This window comes from Scyliorhinus canicula, chromosome 11, assembly GCF_902713615.1.
Source record: "Scyliorhinus canicula chromosome 11, sScyCan1.1, whole genome shotgun sequence".
Classification (NCBI taxonomy): domain Eukaryota; kingdom Metazoa; phylum Chordata; class Chondrichthyes; order Carcharhiniformes; family Scyliorhinidae; genus Scyliorhinus; species Scyliorhinus canicula.
In genome coordinates, this window is record NC_052156.1 from 128,782,890 (window position 1) to 128,805,770 (window position 22,881).

Genomic DNA, 22,881 nt, shown 5'->3' on the forward strand with positions numbered 1-22,881 from the left:
CGAGCTTTTAATTTGTGAAGTAACATTTGATGTGATATCTTATTGAATGCCTTTTGGAGCTAGTACAGCATATCTTTATCTTTGCATTATCTTCCTCAAAGAAACTAATGAATTAGTCGAGCATGATTTCCCTTTCACAAAGCCATGCTGACTCTGCCTGATTGTATTATTATTTTCTAAATGTCTTGTTGCTACCTTTTTCGGAATGGATTCTGGTATTTTCCCTATGACCGATTAGGCTCACTAGCCTGCAGTTTCCTGGAGCTTGCTACTCCCTTATTGAGGACAGTTGGGGGAGGGCAATAAGAGCTGGCCCTGTCCGTGTCACCAATGTCCCATGGACGACTGAAGAAAGGTTCATTCGATGTGACCTACCTATTATTAATCCATGTTGGCTTTCTCTAATCAGTTTAAATCCCTTGATGTACTCAGTTGTAAAATCCCATATTTTCCCTATTGCTGATTTGGACAAACAGGTCTTTCAATCCCTAATTTCTCTTTCTCATCTTTCTTAAATGATGGAGCTATAGTTGCAATTTTCTAATCTATAGGGAGTGTTCTGAAAGATTGTGGGTAAAGGACCCTCACCGACTTGCTTGAAAACTCTTGGGAAAATTTATAATGGCCTGTGGATTTGTTAGTCGTTAGTACCACTATTCTAATGCTGTTTTCTTCCTTGTGTTAACGTTAAATGATTTTTAGTCCTTTTATTCATTATTAATTTCCCCTGAATGACAGAATGATTATTCCTCTAGTCTGACCTGATGCAAAATAATGTTTAAAGAATTCAGCCCTTTTCTTATTTTCATTTTGAGGTACAGAATCAGAGTTTTCCACCTGTTTTTAAAATGTCTATATTACCTGTAAGTACCCTTTTTGTCTAAGGTAATAAGACAAAATCTTTGTGTAAATCTTTGTATCCATGGCATGGTTCTTTTCATATTCCTTGTGGAGCTCTTGGGATATCTTTTTGTTTCCCGTAGCTGCACTTTATATCTATCACTGTCCCTTGAATCTGTTCTTTGCAATTCTCTCTGTACGGTTTTATTTGCTCTTTCTCATTGGTTTTATTTCACTTCTCACTTCTGTGTTCACCCTGGCTGTTAAATTTGGTAAATAGTGCTTGTTCACCTTGGGGTACATGTTGGCCATGTATTAAGCTGCATTTTTGTTTTGAGAAGTTCCTACAGTATGCTGTCACTTTTCTTTTTCTTAACCGGTTGAAGGTACCCCTATCTAAATTTAGAGTCCTAATTAATTACTGTTAAGGTTCCAAAGTAGAAACTGAACAGTGAGTTCAGTCATAATATGATTACTGCGAGATAAGTGCTGCTCTCCTGGTAGATTATTAAAAAACCTTGCACGTTACTGATTAATTTTAGTATGGCGTGTCCTCAACATGTCTGGAATTATCTCGAATGCACTCATGAAATATCTTCCCTTCTGAGTTGAACTGTGCTGCTTTTAACCTGTGAACGAAAATTATTTTTCCCATTACCTTTTGCTGCATGCCTCCCTAATCTTGCAATACATTTTGCCACTTGAATGATTGGGGCACCTGTAGAAAACTGACATTATAGAATCGAGTCCTCTGTCCTTAGTTTTAACCATAGAGTCTCCACTTATTGCTTTTTTTTTTACCTAATCCTTTTTCTTTGCAATTTTACTGCATTTACGTTTGCTTAATATGCCTGGTGAACAATGCCACTGGGGGGAGGTGAGTGGTTTGTGGTGCCAGGTGATTGGTTTAGCATCAGCCTCCTGTATTGGATTCTGCAATATGATTGCTGAAGTAATCTTGTGTAGCCTGAGCAGTATGCATGGATGAAAACCAAAATGAAATGGACATGTCTTTGATCATTCTCTGAAACAGTAGTGATTTTCGTTTTCGGAGTGTTGGACTTCATTTAGCTGCAAAGTAATATTAAATACTTTGAGTGAGAAGTTGTAACCTGGAATTGTTCTTCCTGAACTTGTCAAATAGTTATTCGTGGTTGCAATTCTAAGTCGATTCATGGCTCTTGAATCAATCACTTGAAGAAAAGCAAGGGTAAATACTGATCATTACCATCCTGCAATTTCCCCTTATTCCTAATTCAGTTTTAGATGTGATGAAAATTAAAACAAAAAGCATAATTGGGCAAATGTTGAGCTCTTCAATATGTTTGGAATTCTTATTGCCTGTGGACTTGAACAGAATTGTGGTACTCGTACAGTGCGTCATGGTACAACTACTAAGTTTTAAAATTTGTGGTATTTATCCTGTATTGTACTACAGTGTTTGCCCAAGTACATGATCTTGTGATGCCAGTATGTTCAAACCTCTGGGAAATAATGCCAGAGTAACAGGATAAAGTATAATGCTGCCATGATGGGTAGGAAGTGAAATGTGCACCATGTGCAAATAACTCGTGTCATACAGTATTGCGTTCTTTTATTCAGTGGACTGTCCATTAACACCACTGTCAACCAATGAATTAGAGGAGGAGGCGGACTTGGCGGGGGTGGTTGGGAGAGATGGTTGTGTGGATTTTGGAAGATAGATGGGGGATTGGGATTGTGGGGCAGGGAGGTGGGGGTGGGTAGCAGGGGTTGCTGTTGTCAGTAACAAAGAGTTAGAAGTGGTTTTAATTCTAACTTTTCATGGGTAAGAGGGTGGTGTTAGAACCATCCAAAGTCTGCCAATTCAGTCGGGGTTTCCAGTTTAGGGTAATTCCCTGGTAGAGGCGGGAATCTTCATAACATTTAAGAACTATTGAGATGAGCACTTGAAATGCCACAGCATACAAGGCTACAGACCAAGTGATGGAAATTGGGATGGGACTGTATAGCTGTTTGATGGATGGTGTGGACATGATGGGCTAAAGGGCCTCTTTCCATGCTGTAAAATCTCTATGACTCTCGCTCTCTGACTCTATGGTATCCTGGTCAATATATAAAGCCCTCAATCAACATCACAACAGGATTACCTAGTCATTATCACATTGCTGTTTGTGGGAGATTGTTGGGTGCAAATTGGCTGCCTACATTACAACAGCAAGTACATTTCAAAAGTGCTTAATTGGCTGTAAATTGCTTTGGTTGGGAAAGGCGCTAAATAAATGCATGTTTTGGGCAGCACGGTAGCATAGTGGTTAGCACAATTGCTTGACAGCTCCAGGGTCCCAGGTTCAATTCCCGGCTTGGGTCACTGTCTGTGCGGAGTCTGCACGTTCTCCCCGTGTCTGCGTGGGTTTCCTCCGGGTGCTCCGGTTTCCTCCCACAGTCCAAAGATGTGCAGGTTAGGTGGATTGGCCATGATAAATTGCCCTTAGTGTCCAAAATTGCCCTTAGTGGTGGGTGGGGTTACTGGGGGAAGGGGATAGGGTAGGTGTGTGGGCTAGTGTAGGGTGCTCTTTCCAAGAGCTGGTGCAGACTCGATGGGCCGAACGGCCTCCTTCTGCACTGTAAATTCTCTGAAAATCTTCAGGGGACACACCTGTCTACTCCTACCCCCCAGTGCCCCCCAGTCCTCTTTCTCCCCCCCCCCTGTGTCTCCCCACGCCCCTGTCTGTTTAACCACCCCCACCATCTGTTTAACCACCCCCCCGTCAGTTTAACCCCCCCTTCGCACAAGAGATCAGAAGTTGACATGCCAATGTTTTTATTTACAGAGGCTATTTAAAATTGTCCGCAGCAAAAGCTTCTTGCCTGAAACTGCAGTAACTTCTCTCCATTAAATACAGTTTCTCCAGTAAAACACAGCAAGTGGAGGATATGTACATATAAGTTACAGTCTGAATTGCCTAAACCGTGCAGTCTCCAGGTGTGATTAAAGGCATAATTCTGCCGTAATTTACATTCTCGCTGGTGTCATTATATGCAGTAGTTATTGAGCTGTAATTATTAGACGCATCTTCTTGGGTTGAGTTGAGCACCAGTATATATGTCGGCTGCCTCTGAAAATCTCAAGGCAGGTGAAGAATGGGCTGCAAGAGCATTTTTTATACTGGGTTATGAGTGAGAGTCAATGTTTGAATTTCCATTTCTATGTGGAGTGTAACGAAGTTCAGGAATTTTGTTCCAGTCAATGTACATTTTATGGTGTTGATTTGATATGGAAGATTATATTTTAAATGTTGTAATTCTGTTTGTAATAATGTAATTTGTGTAATTTGCAGGTTTAGATGATTTTGAAAACACTTCTCTTCCAAGGCAGCAATCAGTTCCTTCTAGATCAACAATTCCATTGGTAGCAAGAATTGCAGACCAAAATACCTCAGATGCTCCTTTGATGACTGAAAGAGAAATGTTTCGTTTGGAAAAATTCAGACAGCTGCTGGCAGGTCCGAACACTGACTTAGGTAAGCCCCAACTATGGTGAGGTAACAAGGTATTCTGAAGATAGGTAACGTGAAAGAATCCCGTTGTGCGGTTGGTCAGTTTGCAGTGACCTTATTATCTGGTGCCTCTTGTTTTTAGAAAGGGTTCTGCTTAAAGTGCAGGTGTTATCCATTCAGCCATTATTACCAAGGCAAGGAAAAGTAATTGGCATTGAATCAAAGCAATAGGAAATGTTTTTCAAAAAAGGGCTACAGTGTGATGGATGCTTACTGAAAGCAAGCAGTGGCCCGGTATCACTGCAGTGGTAGTCTCACAAGGAAATAGATTTGAGAGTGATCATTACTTATGCCCTGAAATTGTTTCGTCAAGAGTTGATCAGTTGTCAATGAGACAAATTAAACTTTTGTGTGGCAGCTATGGTCTAGTAATTGATTTTGAAGAACCTGAACAAAGCATGCTTTAGTTATATGGTAACCAATAAATACAAGGTCAGTGACTTCTGAACAAGTAACCAATTAGTTGCTCTTGTTGGGTGATTACAAACATCCAAACCTTCCAAGACAATTATGTTAATTGTGGGGATGACAGGCAGCACGGTGGCCTAGTGGTTAGCACAACCGCCTCACGGCGCTGAGGTCCCAGGTTCGATCCCGGCTCTGGGTCACTGTCCGTGTGGAGTTTGCACATTCTCCCCGTGTCTGCGTGGGTTTCGCCCCCACAATCCAAAAATGTGCAGAGTAGGTGGATTGGCCACGCTAAATTGCCCCTTAATTGGAAAAAATAATTGGGTAATCTAAATTTAAAAAAAAAATATTGTGGGGATGAGAACTAAAATTAACATTTTGATCTGTTTCAATCATAAGTATGTATTTAAAAAAGAAAAATGATTTCATTTATATGACTCATTTTTGATCCTGATGAAGATGACTAAAACGTAGAAGTTTTGATTTTACTGTATTTTCAAAATTTGCTTTGTTTGAACTAGGATCTTGGAGTCATTAAACTTCATAGCACAGAAGAAGACCATTTGGCCCATTGTATCCACGCTGGCTGTTGAGCCATCCATTCTCACCCCACTTTCCAGCTCTTGATCTGCAGTCTTGTATGTTATGGGACTTCAAGTACATATCAAATATTATGAGAATTTTGCCTCTACTACCCTTTTGGGTAGCGGGTTCCAGATTCCCAGCAACTGCTGGATACAAATATTTCCCCTTGCATCCCTGCCTCCTGGTTATGGATCCATCAACCCAAGGGAACAAAGCCTTCCTATCCACTGTACTTGGCCGCCTCAATTTTACGCACTTTGATTAGGTCTCCCTTCAGCTGCTAAGAATCCTGCTGATGTTGAAATCAAGAGTGCCCCATAAGCCGGAAGGGTCACTTGGAACATTGGTTTGTAGTTGTGTATATTTTCATTTTGCTATACTGAGAGAAAAATGTGAACCAGGGAGGAATAGTCCAGTCATTGTGACAACAAAGAATTTCATTAACTTAAAACAGAAAAACACAAGAAGGACTATAATGCACTGCAACACTTAATTACACTGATGACTGTACATACGCAGTATTACATGAAGTTAGTTCCCAGCTACCTACGTTCTCTGAGACGCTCTTTTATTCCTGACTATCATTCAATATTATATAACTTTGAATTAAATACACAGGTTATTTTCCAAGTTTGAGAAAATTGCCTTATGTTTCCACGAAGGTGAAATCCGCTACTACTTTTGGGGAGACTGTTTTTACAGCTGGGTATGGCTGTGATGGTAGCTGTGTCCGTGTCTCTTTCCCCAGGCATTGTGCCCTGAATACATCATTATTTCCATTTGATGTTATCCACCTTGTGGAATTGGTTTTCAGCATATATTTGTCTATTCCCTTATTTCTTCACTTTGAAGTTGCCTCTTCTGTACCTCATTGTTTTCTCCTAGTCACATTGGTAAACACTTGCTTCTGTCACTGATATGCTAAGTCGTATCTCAAAATCTCTTTAGACAGCTTCCCTTATCAATTTGCTGTTTTATTTTATTTTGACAAATTTCATTTTTTAACCATCGTTTTCCCAGTTCTTAAACAGCCTTCTCCGATTGAAAGAAAGCAACTCTAGTCTATAATCTTCCCTCAAAACTAAAATTCTCCCGTCCAGGTAACATCCTCTTAAATGCCCCTGATTCCTGACTTCATTTTCCTTTTTGTTTTAACAAACAATTTTATTGAGGTAATATTCAGCATTGTAAATAGTTCCAGATAACAAACAGAAAAAAAGACAAACATATGTAAAATCGAACCATACTGAACAAGCCCGCACCTCTCCCATAGACACTACCCGCCTATTTGTCCCTCCTTCTCTACTCTAATCTCCCCCCCCCCCCCCCCCCCCCCCTCCCTCTCCCTGCTGACGTTCACTCTCCCGCGAAGAAGTCGATGAATGGTTGCCACCTTCGGGCGAACCCCAGTACAGATCCCCTCAAGGCGAACTTAATTTTTTCCATACCCAGAAAACTAGACGAGTCCCTCCATGCCAGCAGTATTCGCCGCCGGGCTACTAGGGAAGCAAAGGCCAAAACATCGGCCCCTTTCTCCCCCTGCACTCCCGGGTCTTCCGAAACCCCAAAAATTCCCACCCCTGGACTCATCACCACCCTTGTTTTAAGCACATGATCCCCGCAAACCCCCCGACTTAATTTTCCTTCAAGTACATAGCTGAAGTGAAAAAACTAGCTCTTATTTAAGCATCTTTAACAGGAAATTTTTAAGAGAAGCAGGAAGAAGAGAAGAATTTGATGTTGACTTAAGAATTTGAGCAGAATTGGAGAAGTTGATTGAGGTCTCATGGCATCAAGTCAGTTGTGGGCAAGGAAACCTCCTTTCAGTTGACAATTCAGTACTCCTCCATGTTGAACACCACTTGGAGGAACACTTTGAGGGTGGCAAGTGCACAGAATGTACTCTCTAGGTGGGGAATCTCCATGTCCGCTGCTAAGAATAGGTCAGTAGCACCAGTACCTATCAAATGGCTGAGTACTAAAGGGCATGGGTGCTAGACTGGGCCAGCCGCAGGCGGTGAGCGAACCAGCAAGAAGGAAAACCTACTTGACCTCATTTTCACCAATCCAAATGTCGCAGAGTATCTGTCCATGACCCTACCAATAGGTCTTTGTGGCGATGAAGTCCACTCTTCACATTGAGGGTTCCCCCCACCGTTGTGTCTGGCCCTATGATTAGGGCTAAATGGGATAGATTTTGAACAGAATTGTACATGGCTGCAATCCGTTACCTCATGTCCTCGCATATCCCCATCTCTGTCATTACCATCAAGCCGGAGGATCAACTCTGGTACAATGAAGGGGCAGCACCAGGCATACTTAAAGATGAAATGTCAACCTGATGAAGCTACAATACAGGGCTATTTCAATGTCAAACAGTGGAAGCAGCATGCAATAGACAGCGGAAACATTGATCCCACAATCAACGTATCATATCTAAGCTCTGCAGTCCAGCCACATCTAGTTGTGAATGGTGGTGGATAATTAAGCAGCTAACTGGAGGGGGAGGCTCCATATGATCCCCATTCTCCATGATGAGGGATCCCATCACTTCAGTGCAAAAGACAAGACTGCAGAATTTACAGCCATCCTCGGCCAGAGTTGCTGAGTGGATGACCCATCTCGGCCTCTGGAGGTGGTCAGCATCACAGGTGCTAAGCTTCAGCTAATTCAATTCACACCATGTGAAGTCAGGGAATTGCTGAGGGCACTGAATACTGCAAACAGTGTGGGCCCCAAGAACATTCTGGGAATAGTGCTGAAGATTTGTGCTGCAGAGCTAGCTGTGCCCCAAGCCAAACTGTTCCAGTTTAGCTACAATCCTTGCATCTACCTGGCCATGTTGAAACTTTCCCAGGTATGGCTTGTTTGTAAAAAGCAGGAGTGTTCATTCGTGAGAGGGACGGTGTGGGTATAGAAATCAGGGAGAGGGACTGCAATAAAATGAAAGACATTAACATAGACCGTGAGGAAGTTCTGAGTGGTCAGGCAGGCTTGACGTTAGACAAAGCTCCAGGGCTAGATGAAATTTATCCCAGGCTATTGAGTGGGGCAAGGGAGGAAATAACAGGGGCACTGGCAATAATTTTCAATTCCTCTTGAGCCACAGGAGAGGTGCTGGAGAATTGGAGGACAGCCAATGTGGTACAGTTATTCAAGAAAGGGATAAACCAGGAAACTACAGGCCGATCAGTCTTAAGTTCCGTGGTGGGTAAACTGTTGGAAGCAATTCTGAATGACAGAATTAATCTGCATTTGGAGAGCAGGGATTAATCAAGAACAATCAGCATGATTTTGTGTAAGGGGAGGTCATGGCTGACCAACTTCATTGACTTTTTCAAAGAGGTGACCAGGTATGTGTAGTTGAGGGAAATGTATTTGATATAGTCGAATTGGACTTTAGGAAGGCTTTTGATAAGGTCCCAAATGGGAGGCTGTTAGGAAAGGTAGGAGCCCATGGGATACGAGGACATTTGGCAAATTGGATCCAAAATTGGCTGAATGGCAGGAAGCAGAGGGTGATGGTCGGGGGGTGTCTTTCTGACTGGAGGCCTGTGTTCAGTGAGGTCCCGCAGGGATCAGTGTTGGGGCCCTTGCTGTTTGTGATTTATATAAAGAATTTAGACATGAATGTAGGAAAGTTGATACAAACAGGGTGGGGTGATAAATGGTGAGGTGGGCTTTAGATTATAGGGAGTTAGAGACAGGCTGATCAGTCGCATATGGAATTCAATCCGAATAAGTGTGAGGTGATGCACTTGGGCAGGACAAACAAGGCAAGGGAATACATAATAAATGGCAGGACCCTGGGAAGCACCAAGGATCAGAGGGATCTTGGTGTACATGTACACCGGTCCCTTAAGGACCAGAGCAGATGGATATTAACGGAGGTATAGAGTTTAAGAGCAGGGAGGTTATGCTGGAACAGTATAAAACGTTGGCACAGCTAGAGTATTGTGTGCAGTTCTGGAATCCACATTACAGGAGTGATGTGACAGCCCTGGGAAGAGTGCAGAGGAAATTTGCTAGGATGTTGCCTGAGCTGGAGACTGTTAGTTATGAAGAGAGATTGGGTAGACTTGAATTTTTTTCTTTGAGCAGAGGAGACAGAGGGGAGACTCTTAATACAAACCTCGCACTAAATGTTTAAAAATACAAGTTCTTTAATTCTGGAAACCTGACAGTTCATTACAAGTTAGATTTCTCAGGGACTAGTTTTCTTTTTAAGAAAATAAATTTAGAGTACCCAATTATTTTTATTTCCAATTAAAGGGAAATTTAGCGTGGTCAATTCACCTAACATGCACATCTTCCAGTTGTGGGGGTGAAATCCACACAGACACTGGGTGGGGGGACTTGATTTCTAATAAATGCAGCTGGCTTCTAGTAAGTTATCTTATAACCAAATTGCCCAGGAGTTAAGCAATAGAGGAATAAAAGTCAAAATGGGGCTAATGGGCAGCGTGGAGGCGCAGTGGTTTGCACTGCTGCCTCACGGCACCGAGGAGCCGGGTCAAATCCTGGCCCCGGGACACTGTCCGTGTGGAGTTTGCACATTCGCCCCGTGTCTGCGTGGGTCTCGCCCCCGCAACCCAAAGATGTTCAGGGTAGGTGAATTGGCCACGATAAATTTCCCCTTAATTGGAGAAAAATAAAGAATTGAGAACATTAAATTTATTGTTTAAAAAATGGGGATAAGGCGACAAAGCGAAGTTGAGGATTATATCAGATCAGCCGTGATCTCGTGAAAGGTGGAGCAGTTGAAATGGGGTAAATGGCCTATTTCTGCTCCTACGTTTAATGGTTATATAATTTAACTACAGGAGGGAAACTCCATATTTAAGCGGTTCAGGTTTTAGACTTGGGAATAAGCCAGCTTCAGGAGAGAAAAAATATCTGAGTTCAGTTGAAATTTTGCGTGTCAGTGAAAAGAGCTTAAACTTTTGTTAGCTGAATGACTCGTAAAGCAACGTAAGAGTAAGGGTGAGCAAGTTAGAAATGTTAAACTCCAGAAAAAAAAGATTAAAACAATCAGAGTTCTGACCTGTGGTGGCTACACCCAAGACATTGGAAAAACCAATGTTGAACAGGAAGTTTGCAACCATGGATTGAAGGGAAAGCCTTGCCGCGACTAAGCGGAAAGTCCAATAATTAAAAAAAAAAAATTCATTTACGGGATGTGGACGTCGCTAGTTATGCCAGTGTTTATTGCCCATTCTTCGTTGTCCTTCAGAAGGTGGTGTTTGGGAGGGAGTTCCATATGTTGCCCCAGCGACAGTGAAGGAACACCGATATATTTCCAAGTCAGCGTGGTGAGTGACTTGGGAGGGGAACCTCCAGGTGGTGGGGTTCCCAGGTATCTGCTGCTCTTGTCCTTCTAGGTGGAAGTGGCTGTGGGTTTGGAAGGTGCTGTCTAAGGAGCCTTGGTGAGTTACTGCAGTGAATCTTGTCGATGATACATATGACTACCATTGTTCGTTGGTGGTGTAGGGTTTGAATATTTGTGGAAGCGGGGGAACAATCAAGCGGGTTACTTTGACCTGGATTGTGTCAAGCTTCTTGAGGGTTGTTGGAGCTGCACTCATCCAGGCAAATGAAGAGTACTCTATTACACTCCTGACTTGTGCCTTGTAGATGCTAGAAAGGCTTTGTTGTGGTTGGTGGGGGGTGGGGGGGGGGGGGGGGGGGGGGAGGGGAGAGAGGTCACAAGATGTGTTACTTGCGTAGGATTTCTAGCCTTTGACCTGCCCTGGTAGCCACAATATTAAATATGGTCAGTCCAGTTCAGTTTCTGATCAATGGTAACCCCTAGGATGTTATGGGGATTCAGCGATAGTAATGCCGTTGAATGTCAAGGGCGGCGTTTCGATCCTCTCCTGTAGATGATCATTGCCTGGCACTTGTGTGGCTCAAATCTCAACCATTATATGTACTCGCAGTTAATTTTCCAATTTTTGTTGAGTATCTCATTTCAGTTTATTGGGGGTATAAGATTAATGGGTCGAAAAAGCAATTTAATTCAAAGAATTCAATTTAGATTATAAATAACTATCTTTTCGTAACATTTACTCTGATCTTACAACTGACTTGGTTTGAATGCAGCTCTCCAACTGAAAACGAAACTAAAACACAGAGCCAAAAAGAGCTTCCAGCTCAAAATGAACGTAAAAAGCAGAATCACATTCCAGCTCAATTTTCTTAAAGGGACTCTCCATGACAAACGCATTGAAAATTTACCTTCTAGTTTACTGACCCCACTACACCTTTATGATCTATTTCTGTTGCAGTGTGTTCTAGTTAGCAGTTCTATTCCTACCGTTATCAGCAGCTTACCAAGTGGTTTCTCTAGGTTCTGTTCTTGATTTCTTCCTCTTCACCTCTATATGCAAAATTAATGTTGCCACGGTCCCAGAGCCTTTAAGAGCTGATTGGTGGTGATTTAACCTGAGGCTCACCACACCTCAGTTGAGGGGTAAGGTTGAGAAGGCAGGGCCTTCATGAATAACCTCAGCGGTACTTGAATTGAACCTGCGCTGTTGGCATTCCTCCGCATCACGTACCAGCCATTCATCCAACTGAGTAAACCGACCCCCATCTTCCTCTCTATGTTCTTTTTATAATCACAGAGTGAGCTTATGTATGTAAATGGGTAGGCTCCATCTCTGCTGCTGCTGTTAGTGATTCCAGAGTAGTTGCTTTGTTTTGTCGCCAGATTTGCATCTCTGGAGCAGTTAAATTTTGCTTTCTTCTGAAGCCAACAAAAACAATTCCATGCAGGAGCAAGCCACTACAATTCGTGAAAAGGTTCAGTCAAAATGAAAATGGTTGATAGATTCAGACAGGCCACTGGGTGTCTGGGTCTTGCTTTGTACCGACCATTGATATGGTGTTGTGAGATTGATAAAATGTGGGATGATCTATTGGAGATGTTCTCACACCTCTTGGTTTGACTCAGGTGACATCCATAGCTGGGATCCTGACATGTACCCAGATCACAGTTTCTTCTTTGAATTTAAGACATCAGTTGTGATCGTGTCATTGACCAAAGTTAATAACTTTTCCAGGATGGGGAGCTGTGTGTATGATGCACTGTTGTGGGAAAATGAATGATTAGGATTTATTAACAATCTATTCGGACAGTTAGCAATTATTCTAAAGGATCTTGTAGTGTAGTACAATATGTTAAAACAATTTTTATAAAGATGTCAGCTGAAAGCTGCTGGGGCACCCTCTCAGCAGTCGATTACAGGGTCGAGCATATTCCAGTCCCAGTGATCTTAATAGCTTGTTCAAAGACATGATCAACAACAGTCAGCATAAGAAGTTAACGAACATGTTTTTCCAACTTGACCCAAGGACCAGACACATCGAAAAGCTCTGGCACCACATAGGAAAACTTAAGCGTGGACAAGGCTCACTCTGCCTGAGTACGCATAACTTGTTTAATGTAAAATTTAAAACTGACATGATCTAATATGATCAATATTCTTACACACATAACCATATTCTGTATACATGTCACCTGATTCTGTATGTTGGCAGAGTTGGATCTGAAGCTGGGCTCTCCCAATGCATTGGTCAATAAACAATCATTCTGTGCCTGAGCAACCCTTGTTATTTAATGGAAAAGAGAAAAACCACAACATGTTGTGATGAATGGAGGATTTCGGGAATATTGGAGTCTAAATATTGGGAAAATTTAAGGATTAAAAGTCTGGGGGGGAGAGGGTGTTTGACTGCAGTGGTCATGTTTTAAAAATGATTTTGTTTTTCTTCTTGGAAACAGAAGGTAAAATTAACTAGAGGACTGTGCTTTGACTGGGGAAGTCTCTGGGGAGTTAGTGCTTTTGTAGCCTGTCTAGTCTTTTTTTCAGTATGGAGAGCTGAGGTCACTGCTAGATGTAGCCCAGAAATGCAGAGAGGCAGTGAGTTTAGAGAAGCTTTGGGAGACAGGAGTTGAATTCTGATCTGCCTGAAATGAGTCCACAATTGTCTCACAGTTGGATATCTTTAAAAGAGTAATAACTAGGACTAGGAAGAAGCTGAAAACATGCCAGGTGAACCAGCTTTTGAAGATACTCAGCCAGAGTCTGAAGAGGTTTCAGCAGGAGCCAAATCTATTGTAAAAAGCAAGTATTACTCTATGCCCTGCTAATTGTTGTTTAATGGGAAATTGAGTAATAGTGTTAAGGGATAATTGTAAGCTGTTCTTTTTGGATGTGAAGTAAAAAAGTTTTATGTTGTATTTATAATGTTTTATTTTATAAATACCAAATGCAATGACTCATGGAGTGACTCACTCTTTCTGTACAGAACACTGCTGGGTTCTGGTCTGGGATTGTAATAATGCACAAAATTAAGTTTGGGCAAATGTAAGCACAGTTTCAGCATTATATCTGCGCAAATTGCGTTGCATACAATAAACCTTTACACTGTGGCTTTAAAGATGGTGGCGGCAGGCAGAATTGATTTTGTATTTATTTTAAAACCTTACTTGATTAAATTGGGTGAAAGTTTGCTCTGTTAGCGTAGTTAGATGCCTAAAAGCACTGCAGCCATACGCCAATACCACTTTTTCTGGTCGCAAAAATCACTACCAATATATGTGCCAACCACAAAAATACTCATTACTTTGTCAGTCACTAGTCTGCACTTGGTGCTTTGTTGGAGGTAGTTGATTTTTCAGTAGCTTTGCCAGTGTTGTTTCTAAGGTGCATATGGCTAACCATATCCAAGTAGCTTGTATGGGGAATTCTGAGCACATATGTCTTCAGATATCCCCAATCTAAGGTTACTAAACCTCTTGGCTGCTTTACTCCATTTCCTTTTTAAGATTGTTTTGACAGTATTTGTATCTAAATTCTCGGAGCCAACAGGATATGTTTAGCTGCTGTCATTTATTAAATGATATGGGACAACTGACTGGCTAGGAAATGTCATATAGATAGTTAATTGGTTTATTGAAAAATCATCATGGTGGTAACGTTCTGAATTGTGATGAGATAAATAAAACCGTAATCATAATTCATAACATTGTCATAAATAATGATTGAAATGAAAATAAACTATAAAATAAGAGAAGGATTGTACAATTATGAAAATTTCAGTACACAAATAACACATCACATTGCAATACACAGGTCTTCTTAATGTGTGGAATAAAAATGAAAGGTCTGACCCATTATGCATTTAGTACTAAAGTCCATAGATAATATATTGTCAGGTTGAGTTCATTGCGTTCTCAATTATTTGCATACTGTTCATGAGCTTTATATAGGGGATTGGGATGTCTTATATGGTCTTGGAAATTGGGAAGTACTACAGTGCTCCTTTTTTGCATATTAGAAAAGCTGAACAGATGAGGGAGCTGCAGGTCCACTGATAGTTTAAAATAATTCTGATCTACTGTTTCTCCAGTTTAATATGTGATGCTTCAAAAATGTTAAGATCAGTTCATGTATGTCAATGTAGGTTTTGTAAATGCAATACAGTATTGTCATTTAAAGGAAGACATGCTATGAGTGCAGTTGCAAAATCTAGTTCAAGAATAAATTTCCGATGTCCAGAACATAATGTGAGTAATTTATTTGTCTTTTTGTAGATAGTGCAGAGAGCTGGGTATTTATCTAATCACAAATTCCTTTTTGAGGTACTTTGTTGAAGGTATTGATTTCTTTTGACAAATGCTTTATGAGGAAAGAATACAACAGACATTTTGATTAGTTTGGACAAGAGCTGTCGATGTTTTTTAAATGCTATGTGTAGAGAAAATATGTTCCAGCAATGAGCTAAGTTCACAATGAATTGCTATTTCTGTAGGAATGGTAACGAATATTTATGAAAGACAAAAGTACATATTCAAACCTTCAGTGGGACAATGTTAGTATACAGAACCAATTAATCAGCATTGCAAAAGTAGTTTGTTTGTGCTGAGATCTTTTCGGAACTGACTGTAAAATCAGCAAGCGGCATAGTGGCACAGTGATTAGCACTGCTGCCTCACAGCACCAGGGTCCCAGGTTCGATTCCAGCCTTGGGTGGCTGTCTGTGTGGAGTTTGCACTTTTCTCTCCGTGTCCGGTGGGTTTCTTCTGGGTTCTCGGTTTCCTCCCATAGCTCAAAGATGTGCAGGTTAGCTGGATTGGCCATGCTAAATTGCCCCCTAGTGTTAAGATGCAGGTTAAGTGGGGTTTCTGGATAGGACAGGGGTGTGGGCCAAGATGGGGAACTCTTTTGGAGGGTTGGTGCAGACTTTTGATGGGCTGAATGGCCTCCTTCTGCATTGTAGAAATTATATGGTTCTAATCTCCTGACTGATTTGAGGGCTGGGAAGTGCTGAAGAGATGAGATCTGAAGTGGGGTAGTGGGGCTACACCAAGAGAAGGACAGCAAAAACTGACAACAGTGCAATCAAGACAATTGCTGAGTTGAAAGGTATATTTGATTGTATATGCCTTCGCAAGCACCCAATCCTGGACTTAACAGATAATTGTAAGTGGGATTGTTTTCGGAGGAGAATTTAGCCAATAATACTGCACCCATTGCTGAAATTGGCTGAGTACCAGCCAGCATTTAACCTGAGACCTTCTTTGTCCGCATGGTTCATTTGCACATCCCTTGAACAGTCATATTACAGCCCATGCAGTAGGCTTTGCAAGCTAAGAAAACCGAAAAACATTCATTATTTTCTCTATGTGTTGTATTTAATTGCATTGTAACATTGTATCAGTGCTATTAAAGCTGCCCTGAAGTGATCGCTCCATGCAGAATTGAGCTGGTGAACACAGTGCAAGGATTAAGCTGTTTCCTACCATTTATCATATTTGTACCCCTGCTGGCCTGTGTGCAGTTTTGAATGTATGTTCATCAATTGAGCCATATGATTTTTGTAGCTTTTAAAGTATGTTTAGATTGATGAAGGACTTCAGGAATGGTTCAAAATAATTAAATTTGTGTTGTAATGTTAAATAATTGTCCAATAATTTGCCACGTGCTCCATACTTGCAAATGGCTGAGCCAATTTGTATGGGCTGTGCATTTTGGATGGGCTGTGCATTGTGTAACTTCACATTTTAGATCTGTTTGAACATGAAACAAATATGGAATAATTGTTAATGGATAAGATTTGCTTGAAAACAATATCAATAGATTTTTGGAGCAATCTAAGAGCAGCTGAAGGCAGCAATGCAGAAGGAAGCCAGCAACTAATATTTACATCACAATTCAGGTGGAGAGCGTTGCTTTACTGTCACGTGGCCAGCAAGCAGGAGAGTGAAGTAGAGAAGGGAACAGAAGGTGGTGGGTGATGAGGTGGAATCATGGTCAAAGTCAAAGATGAGGATTTTCAAAGTTCAAAGTGATGAGGCCAGGTTGTTGTTTGAGGAGGTGGGCAGGTGATTTTAGTACTGATGGTATCTTGTAAACAATGAGGCTTACATTAACACTGCAATGAAGTTATTGTGAAAATCCCCGAGTCGCCACATTCCAGCGCCTGTTCGGGTACACGGAGGGAGAATTCAGAATGCTCAATTCACCTAACAAGCATGTCTTTCAGGACTTGGGGGCAGCATGGTAGCATGGTGGTTAGCATAAATGCTTCACAGCTCCAGGGTCCCAGGTTCGATTCCCGGCTGGGTCACTGTCTGTGTGGAGTCTGCACGTCCTCCCCGTGTGTGCGTGGGTTTCCTCCGGGTGCTCCGGTTTCCTCTCACAGTCCAAAGATGTGCGGGTTAGGTGGATTGGCCATGCTAAATTGCCCGTAGTGTTCTTAAAAAGTAAGGTTAAGGGGGGTTGGGTTACGGGTATAGGGTGGATACGTGGGTTTGAGTAGGGTGATCATTGCTCGGCACAACATCGAGGGCTGAAGGGCCTGTTCTGTGCTGTACTGTTCTATTCTATTCTATTCTATACTTGTGGGAGGAAACCGGAGCACCCGGAGGAAACCCACGCAGACACTGGGAGAACGTGTCGACTCTGCACAGTCAGTGACCCAAACCACGAATCGAACCTGGGACCCTGGTGCTGTGAAGCAACAGTGGTAACCACTGTGCTACCATGCCTCCCACCCTGCCGCCTAGGTGGTGTGTTAATTACAGATCCTGTATTGTTGCTTGATACTTCAAAATTTATCCTGTGTAGTTTGCAGGAGTGAAATGTTGAAATCCATTTCACATTGTCTAACACATCAAGTTTCAATATTTCATGATGGACAAATGAAACACAAAGACGAGCTGGCTGGAATGCTATACTCCTTGCCATTGATGGTTCATCCTTCAACAATGATAGGTGAATTTCCTGGATGGCTGTGAATGCTCATATTTAATTGGGTAATTTATCATCTGGCTCAGAATGCCAAAAGTCACATGATTTTCAGTGTCCATTTTAATCGGCTGTGTTCACAATTTTGTCTGAAAGGTCATCATATACTGAAGCATGCTATGAGCAAAGAAAGAATTCAAAATGTCGAGCTTGAAAGTAATAAAAGGCATGGACTACTATTTTTGCAACAAGGGGAAAGGTAGTTACAGAGAGAGGCAATGTTTTGAGGGTGGTGAAAAGCAGTTTTGAAGGGGAAAGTGCTGAGGTTACACAGTGCTGCCAAGTTTGAGTGAAGATAGAGGATGTTGGAGTCCAGGATATTGATATGAATATAATGGTAGAATGCTAAGAAAATGAGTTCAGTTTTAAGGAACAGGTAGGGAAATGGTGATGTGATGATTTTGCTGTGAACAAAGAAAAGTACATCATCCGGTGGTGGCGGCTACCCTCAAGATTTGGGGGCAGTGGAGGCGACATAGGGGAGAAGTGGGGGGCTCGATGGAGGCTCCGTTAAGGGGGAACCATAGGTTCGTCCCGGGGAACATTGATGGGGGATTTCAGGGTTGGCACAGAGCGGGCATCAGACAGCTGAGGGACCTGTTTATTGATGGGAGGTTTGCGAGCCTGGGGGAGTTGGAGGAGAAATTTGGGCTCCCCCCGGGGAACATGTTCAGGTATCTGCAGTTAAAGGCATTTGCTAGGCGGCAGGTGGAGGGATTCCCTTTGCTTCCCGCGAGGGGGGTGAGCGACAGGGTGCTTTCGGGTGTCTGGGTCGGAGAGGGGAAGATATCTGATATCTACAAGGTTATGCAGGAGGCGGAGGAGGCGTCAGTAGAGGAGCTGAAAACGAAGTGGGAGGGGGAACTGGGGGAACAGATCGAAGACGGGACATGGGCTGATGCCCTGGAGATGGTTAATTCTTCCTCCTCGTGTGCGCGGCTTAGCCTCATCCAATTCAAGGTGCTGCACCGGGCCCACATGACTGGGACGAGGATGAGTAGGTTCTTTGGGGGTGAGGACAGGTGTGTCAGGTGCTCGGGGAGTCCAGCGAACCATGCCCATATGTTCTGGGCATGCCCGGCACTGGAGGAGTTCTGGAAGGGGGTGGCGAGGACGGTGTCGAGGGTGGTGGGATCCAGGGTCAAGCCAGGATGGGGACTCGCGATTTTTGGGGTTGGGGTGGAGCCGGGAGTGCAGGAGGCGAAAGAGGCCGGTGTGCTGGCCTTTGCGTCCCTAGTAGCCCGGCGAAGGATCTTGCTACAATGGAAGGATGCGAGGCCCCCAAGCGTGGAGACCTGGATCAATGACATGGCGGGTTTCATTAAGCTAGAGAAGGTCAAATTCGCCCTGAGAGGGTCGGTACAAGGGTTCTTTAGGCGGTGGCAGCCTTTTCTCGACTTTCTGGCTCAACGATAGGGTACGGGGACAGCAGCAGCAGCAACCCGGGGAGGGAAAAGGGGGGGGGGCCGACAATGACTATGTTTGTTTATTTAATTTTAATATTTTTAAAGTTCTTTTGTTGTTCATTAGGGTTGGGGGGCTGGGGGGGATGTGATACATGCGCCTATACGGTCTGGGGGTGTCACAGTTATTATGGGTTATTGTGTTGCATTTCATTGTTTGTCGTTATGTTTTATATTTTCTGTAAAAAATTCCAATAAAAATTATATAAAAAAAAAAGAAAAGTACATCACAGGAACAGGCCCTTCGGCCCTCCAAGCCTATGCCGACCATGCTGCCCGTCTAAACTAAAATCTTCTACACTTCCTGGGTCCTTATCCCTCTATTCCCATCCTATTCATGTATTTGTCAAGATGCCCCTTAAATGTCACTATCGCCCCTGCTTCCATCACCACTTCCGGCAGTGAGTTCCAGGCACCCACTACCCTCTGTGTTTAAAAAAAAACTTGCCTCGTACATCTCCTCTAAACCTTGCCCCTCGCACCGTAAACCTATTCCCCCTAGTAATTGACCCCTCTACCCTGGAAAAAATCCCCTGACTATCCACTCTGTCTATGCTCCTCATAATTTTGTCGACCTCTATCAGGTCGCCCCTCAATCTCTGTCATTCCAGTGAGAACAAATCGAGTTTATTCAACCGCTCCTCATAGCTAATGCCCTCCATACCAGGCAACATCCTGGTAAATCTCTTCTGCACCCTCTCTAAAGCCTTCACATCTTTCTGGTAGTGTGGCGACCAGGATTGAACACTACACTCCGTGTGGCCTAACTAAGGTTCTATACAGCTGCAACATGACTTGCCAATTCTTGTACTCAATGCCCTGGCCAATGAAGGCAAGCATGCTGTATGCCTTCTTGACTACCTTCTCCACCTGTGTTGCCCCTTTCAGTGACCTGTGGACCTGGACACCTAGATCTCTCTGACTTTCAATACTCTTTAGGGTTCTACCATTCACTGTATATTCCCTACCTACATTAGACCTTCCAAAATGCATTACCTCACATTTGTCCGGATTAAACTCCATCTGCCATCTCTCTGCCCAAGTCTCCAAAAAATCTAAATCCTGCTGTATCCTCTGACAGTCCTCATCGCTATTCGCAATTCCACCTACCTTTGTGCCATTTGCAAACTTATTAATCAGACCAGTTACATTTTCCTCCAAATCATTTATATATACTACAAACGGCAAAGGTGCCAGCACTGATCCCTTTGGAACACCACTAGTCACAGCCCTCCAATTAGAAAAGCACCCTTCCGTTGGTACTCTCTGCCTTCTATGACCTAGCCAGTTCTGTATCCATCTTTCCAGCTCACCCCTGATCCCGTATGACTTCACCTTTTGTACCAGTCTACCATGAGGGACCTTGTCAAAGGCTTTACTGAAGTCCATATAGACAACATCTACTGCCCTCCCTGCATCAATCATCTTTGTAACCTCTTCAAAAAACTCTGTCAAGTTAGTGAGACACGACCTCCCTTCACAAAACCATGCTGCCTCTCGCTAATAAATCCACTTGCTTCCAAATGGGAGTAGATCCTGTCTCGAAGAATTCTCTCCAGTAATTTCCCTACCACTGACGTTAGGCTCACCGGCCTGTAGTTCCCTGGGTTATCCTTGCTACCCTTCTTAAACAAAGGAACAATATTGGCTATTCTCCAGTCCTCCGGGACATCACCCGAAGACAGTGAGGATCCAAAGATTTCCGTCAAGGCCTCAGCAATTTCCTCTCTAGCCTCTTTCAGTATTCTGGGGTAGATCTCATCCGGCCCTGGGGACCGGTAGGATTAGAAATGTTCAAGAAGTGCAGTGAAGGTAGCATAAAAGCAAAGCACTGGATGCTGTAAATCTGACGTAAGTATGTAAAATGCTGGAAGTATGCAGCAGGTCAGGCAGCATCCGTGGAGAAAAAAAAAGAATTAACATTTTAGGTCAATGACCCGTCACCAGAACTGGGAAAAGTTAGAAATAAATTAGGTTTTATGAAAGAGAAAATAGAGAGAGGGTTAGGGAAAAAACAAAAAGGAAGATCTAGGCTGGTAGAAAGGGATGAGTAAATGACAAAAGATTTGGTTGTGCAAGGCCAAAGGGAATGAAACAACAACAACAGAGAAACAAACGATGCATCTGCAGGAAGTGTGCATGCAGAAACATGTACAGCTATCGCCTAAATGCAAAGAAAGAGGAAAACAAGATAGTAAAACGAAAACCTGCAATGAAAAAGGAAGCGAAACGGGGCTGAGATTAGTCTGAAATGGGTGAACTCAATGTTGATTCTGAAGGCTGGAGGCTGCCTAATCAAACAATGAGGTGTTTCCTCTTGAACTTTCTTTGAACTTCATTGGAACACTGCAGGAGGCTGTGGACAAAGGTCAGAATTGATAAAAGGTAGAGAATTAACATGACAGGCGACCAGAGTCATGCTTGTGAATTAAAATGTGGCGTTCTGCAAATCGGTGACACAGTCTGTGCTTGGTCTCCTCAGTGTAGAGCAGAAGAAAATGTGAGCAGCGAATGCTGCATAACTAAATTGGAAGAAGTACGTGTAAATCTCTGTTTCAGTGGGAAACTGGCGTTTTAGGGCCTTGCTCAGTGAGGAGGTCAAAAGCAGGTGTTGCATCTCCACTTACATGAACGTTGGTTTGGGAAGAGAATTCTTTGTTGTGGGTGATTGAGAGGCGGACCAGGATGTTGCAGTGGGAACAGTCCCATCACAATGCTGAAAGGGGAGAGAGGAGAGATGTGGTTGGTTATGGCATCTGCTTCCTTCTCCATTATGTTTCCATTTTTTCCGCAGCTTTTTGTTCAACTGTCTTGTTTTTCTTTTTCGTTTCTTTTGGACAGCATCCTTTTGCCATTCAATTCTTGACACACATTTTGTTTATTTCCTTGTCCCATTTTAACACTCCCTTTGGTCCTACACCGTTAAACCATTGAATCTCTCCTGTCTTCCATTCTCAGATCTTCTCTTTGGTTGTTTCTCCTTCCCTTCACTTGCTTAAAACTTATTACATTTTTAACTTTTCCCAGTTAAAAGGTCATCGACCTGAAATCTATACTCAGTTTCTCTCTCCTCACAGATACTGCCAGAGTATTTCCACCATTTTCTATTTTCATGTTATGGAGGTAGACTTGGGAGGAGAAACTGTGCCTGAGGCAGCTGCGAGGTTGAGGGTAGGTGAGTGCTGTTAAGCCGTCCAGGGTGGTGTCTCGAATGTACAACAAAGAATCCTTTGTACTTTAGGAGAAAACCTGAGTGGAGGATGCCCTGTGTGTTTTGGTGTAGTGTAGGAGTATAGTTTTGTGTTCCAGGACTTGGGAGGAGAAAGAAGTTGGAAGTAGGTTGATAGTTGAAGAGAATTCCATTCATATACAGTTCTGAAAGTGGTAGGGGTAGTGCTGAACAGGAGGTTGATGTTGGCTGAAAAAGGGAGTTTGATGGGTAGCTGTCATGCGTTTCCTGAGGGTGTGAAGGAAGATGGGAGGAGAATGCAACGTGGGACAGTCAGATGTAATTGGAAGGGGTTGTAATTGTGCTGGGGTCATGGGGTTGTAGGAGAGCATCGATGTTGAAACCAGGAAAAAGAACCAAGTTAAATAGGTATTTCAAGCTTGGATTTGTGAAATCCGTTAGGTTGGGGGTGAAGATAAAGGCTCGAGTTCCAGTTCTAATCTTGGAAATAGTGTTGAGAATCTTCATTTCAGCATGAGGGACAAAAGGGTGAATAGCTA

The 22,881-nt window shown here is 42.8% G+C and overlaps 1 protein-coding gene across 10 annotated transcripts in view; it reads left to right on the forward strand.

Moving 5' to 3' along the window:
* Positions 1 to 22,881, forward strand: part of tbc1d22a (TBC1 domain family, member 22a) — a 444,201-nt gene that overhangs the window by 41,189 nt on the left and 380,131 nt on the right. For all 10 annotated transcript variants that reach the window (XM_038811404.1, XM_038811403.1, XM_038811406.1 and 7 more), the window contains exon 4: positions 4,161 to 4,343. In XM_038811404.1, coding sequence (XP_038667332.1) covers positions 4,161 to 4,343 — 183 coding nt within the window. The remainder of the gene's footprint in view (positions 1 to 4,160; positions 4,344 to 22,881) is intronic.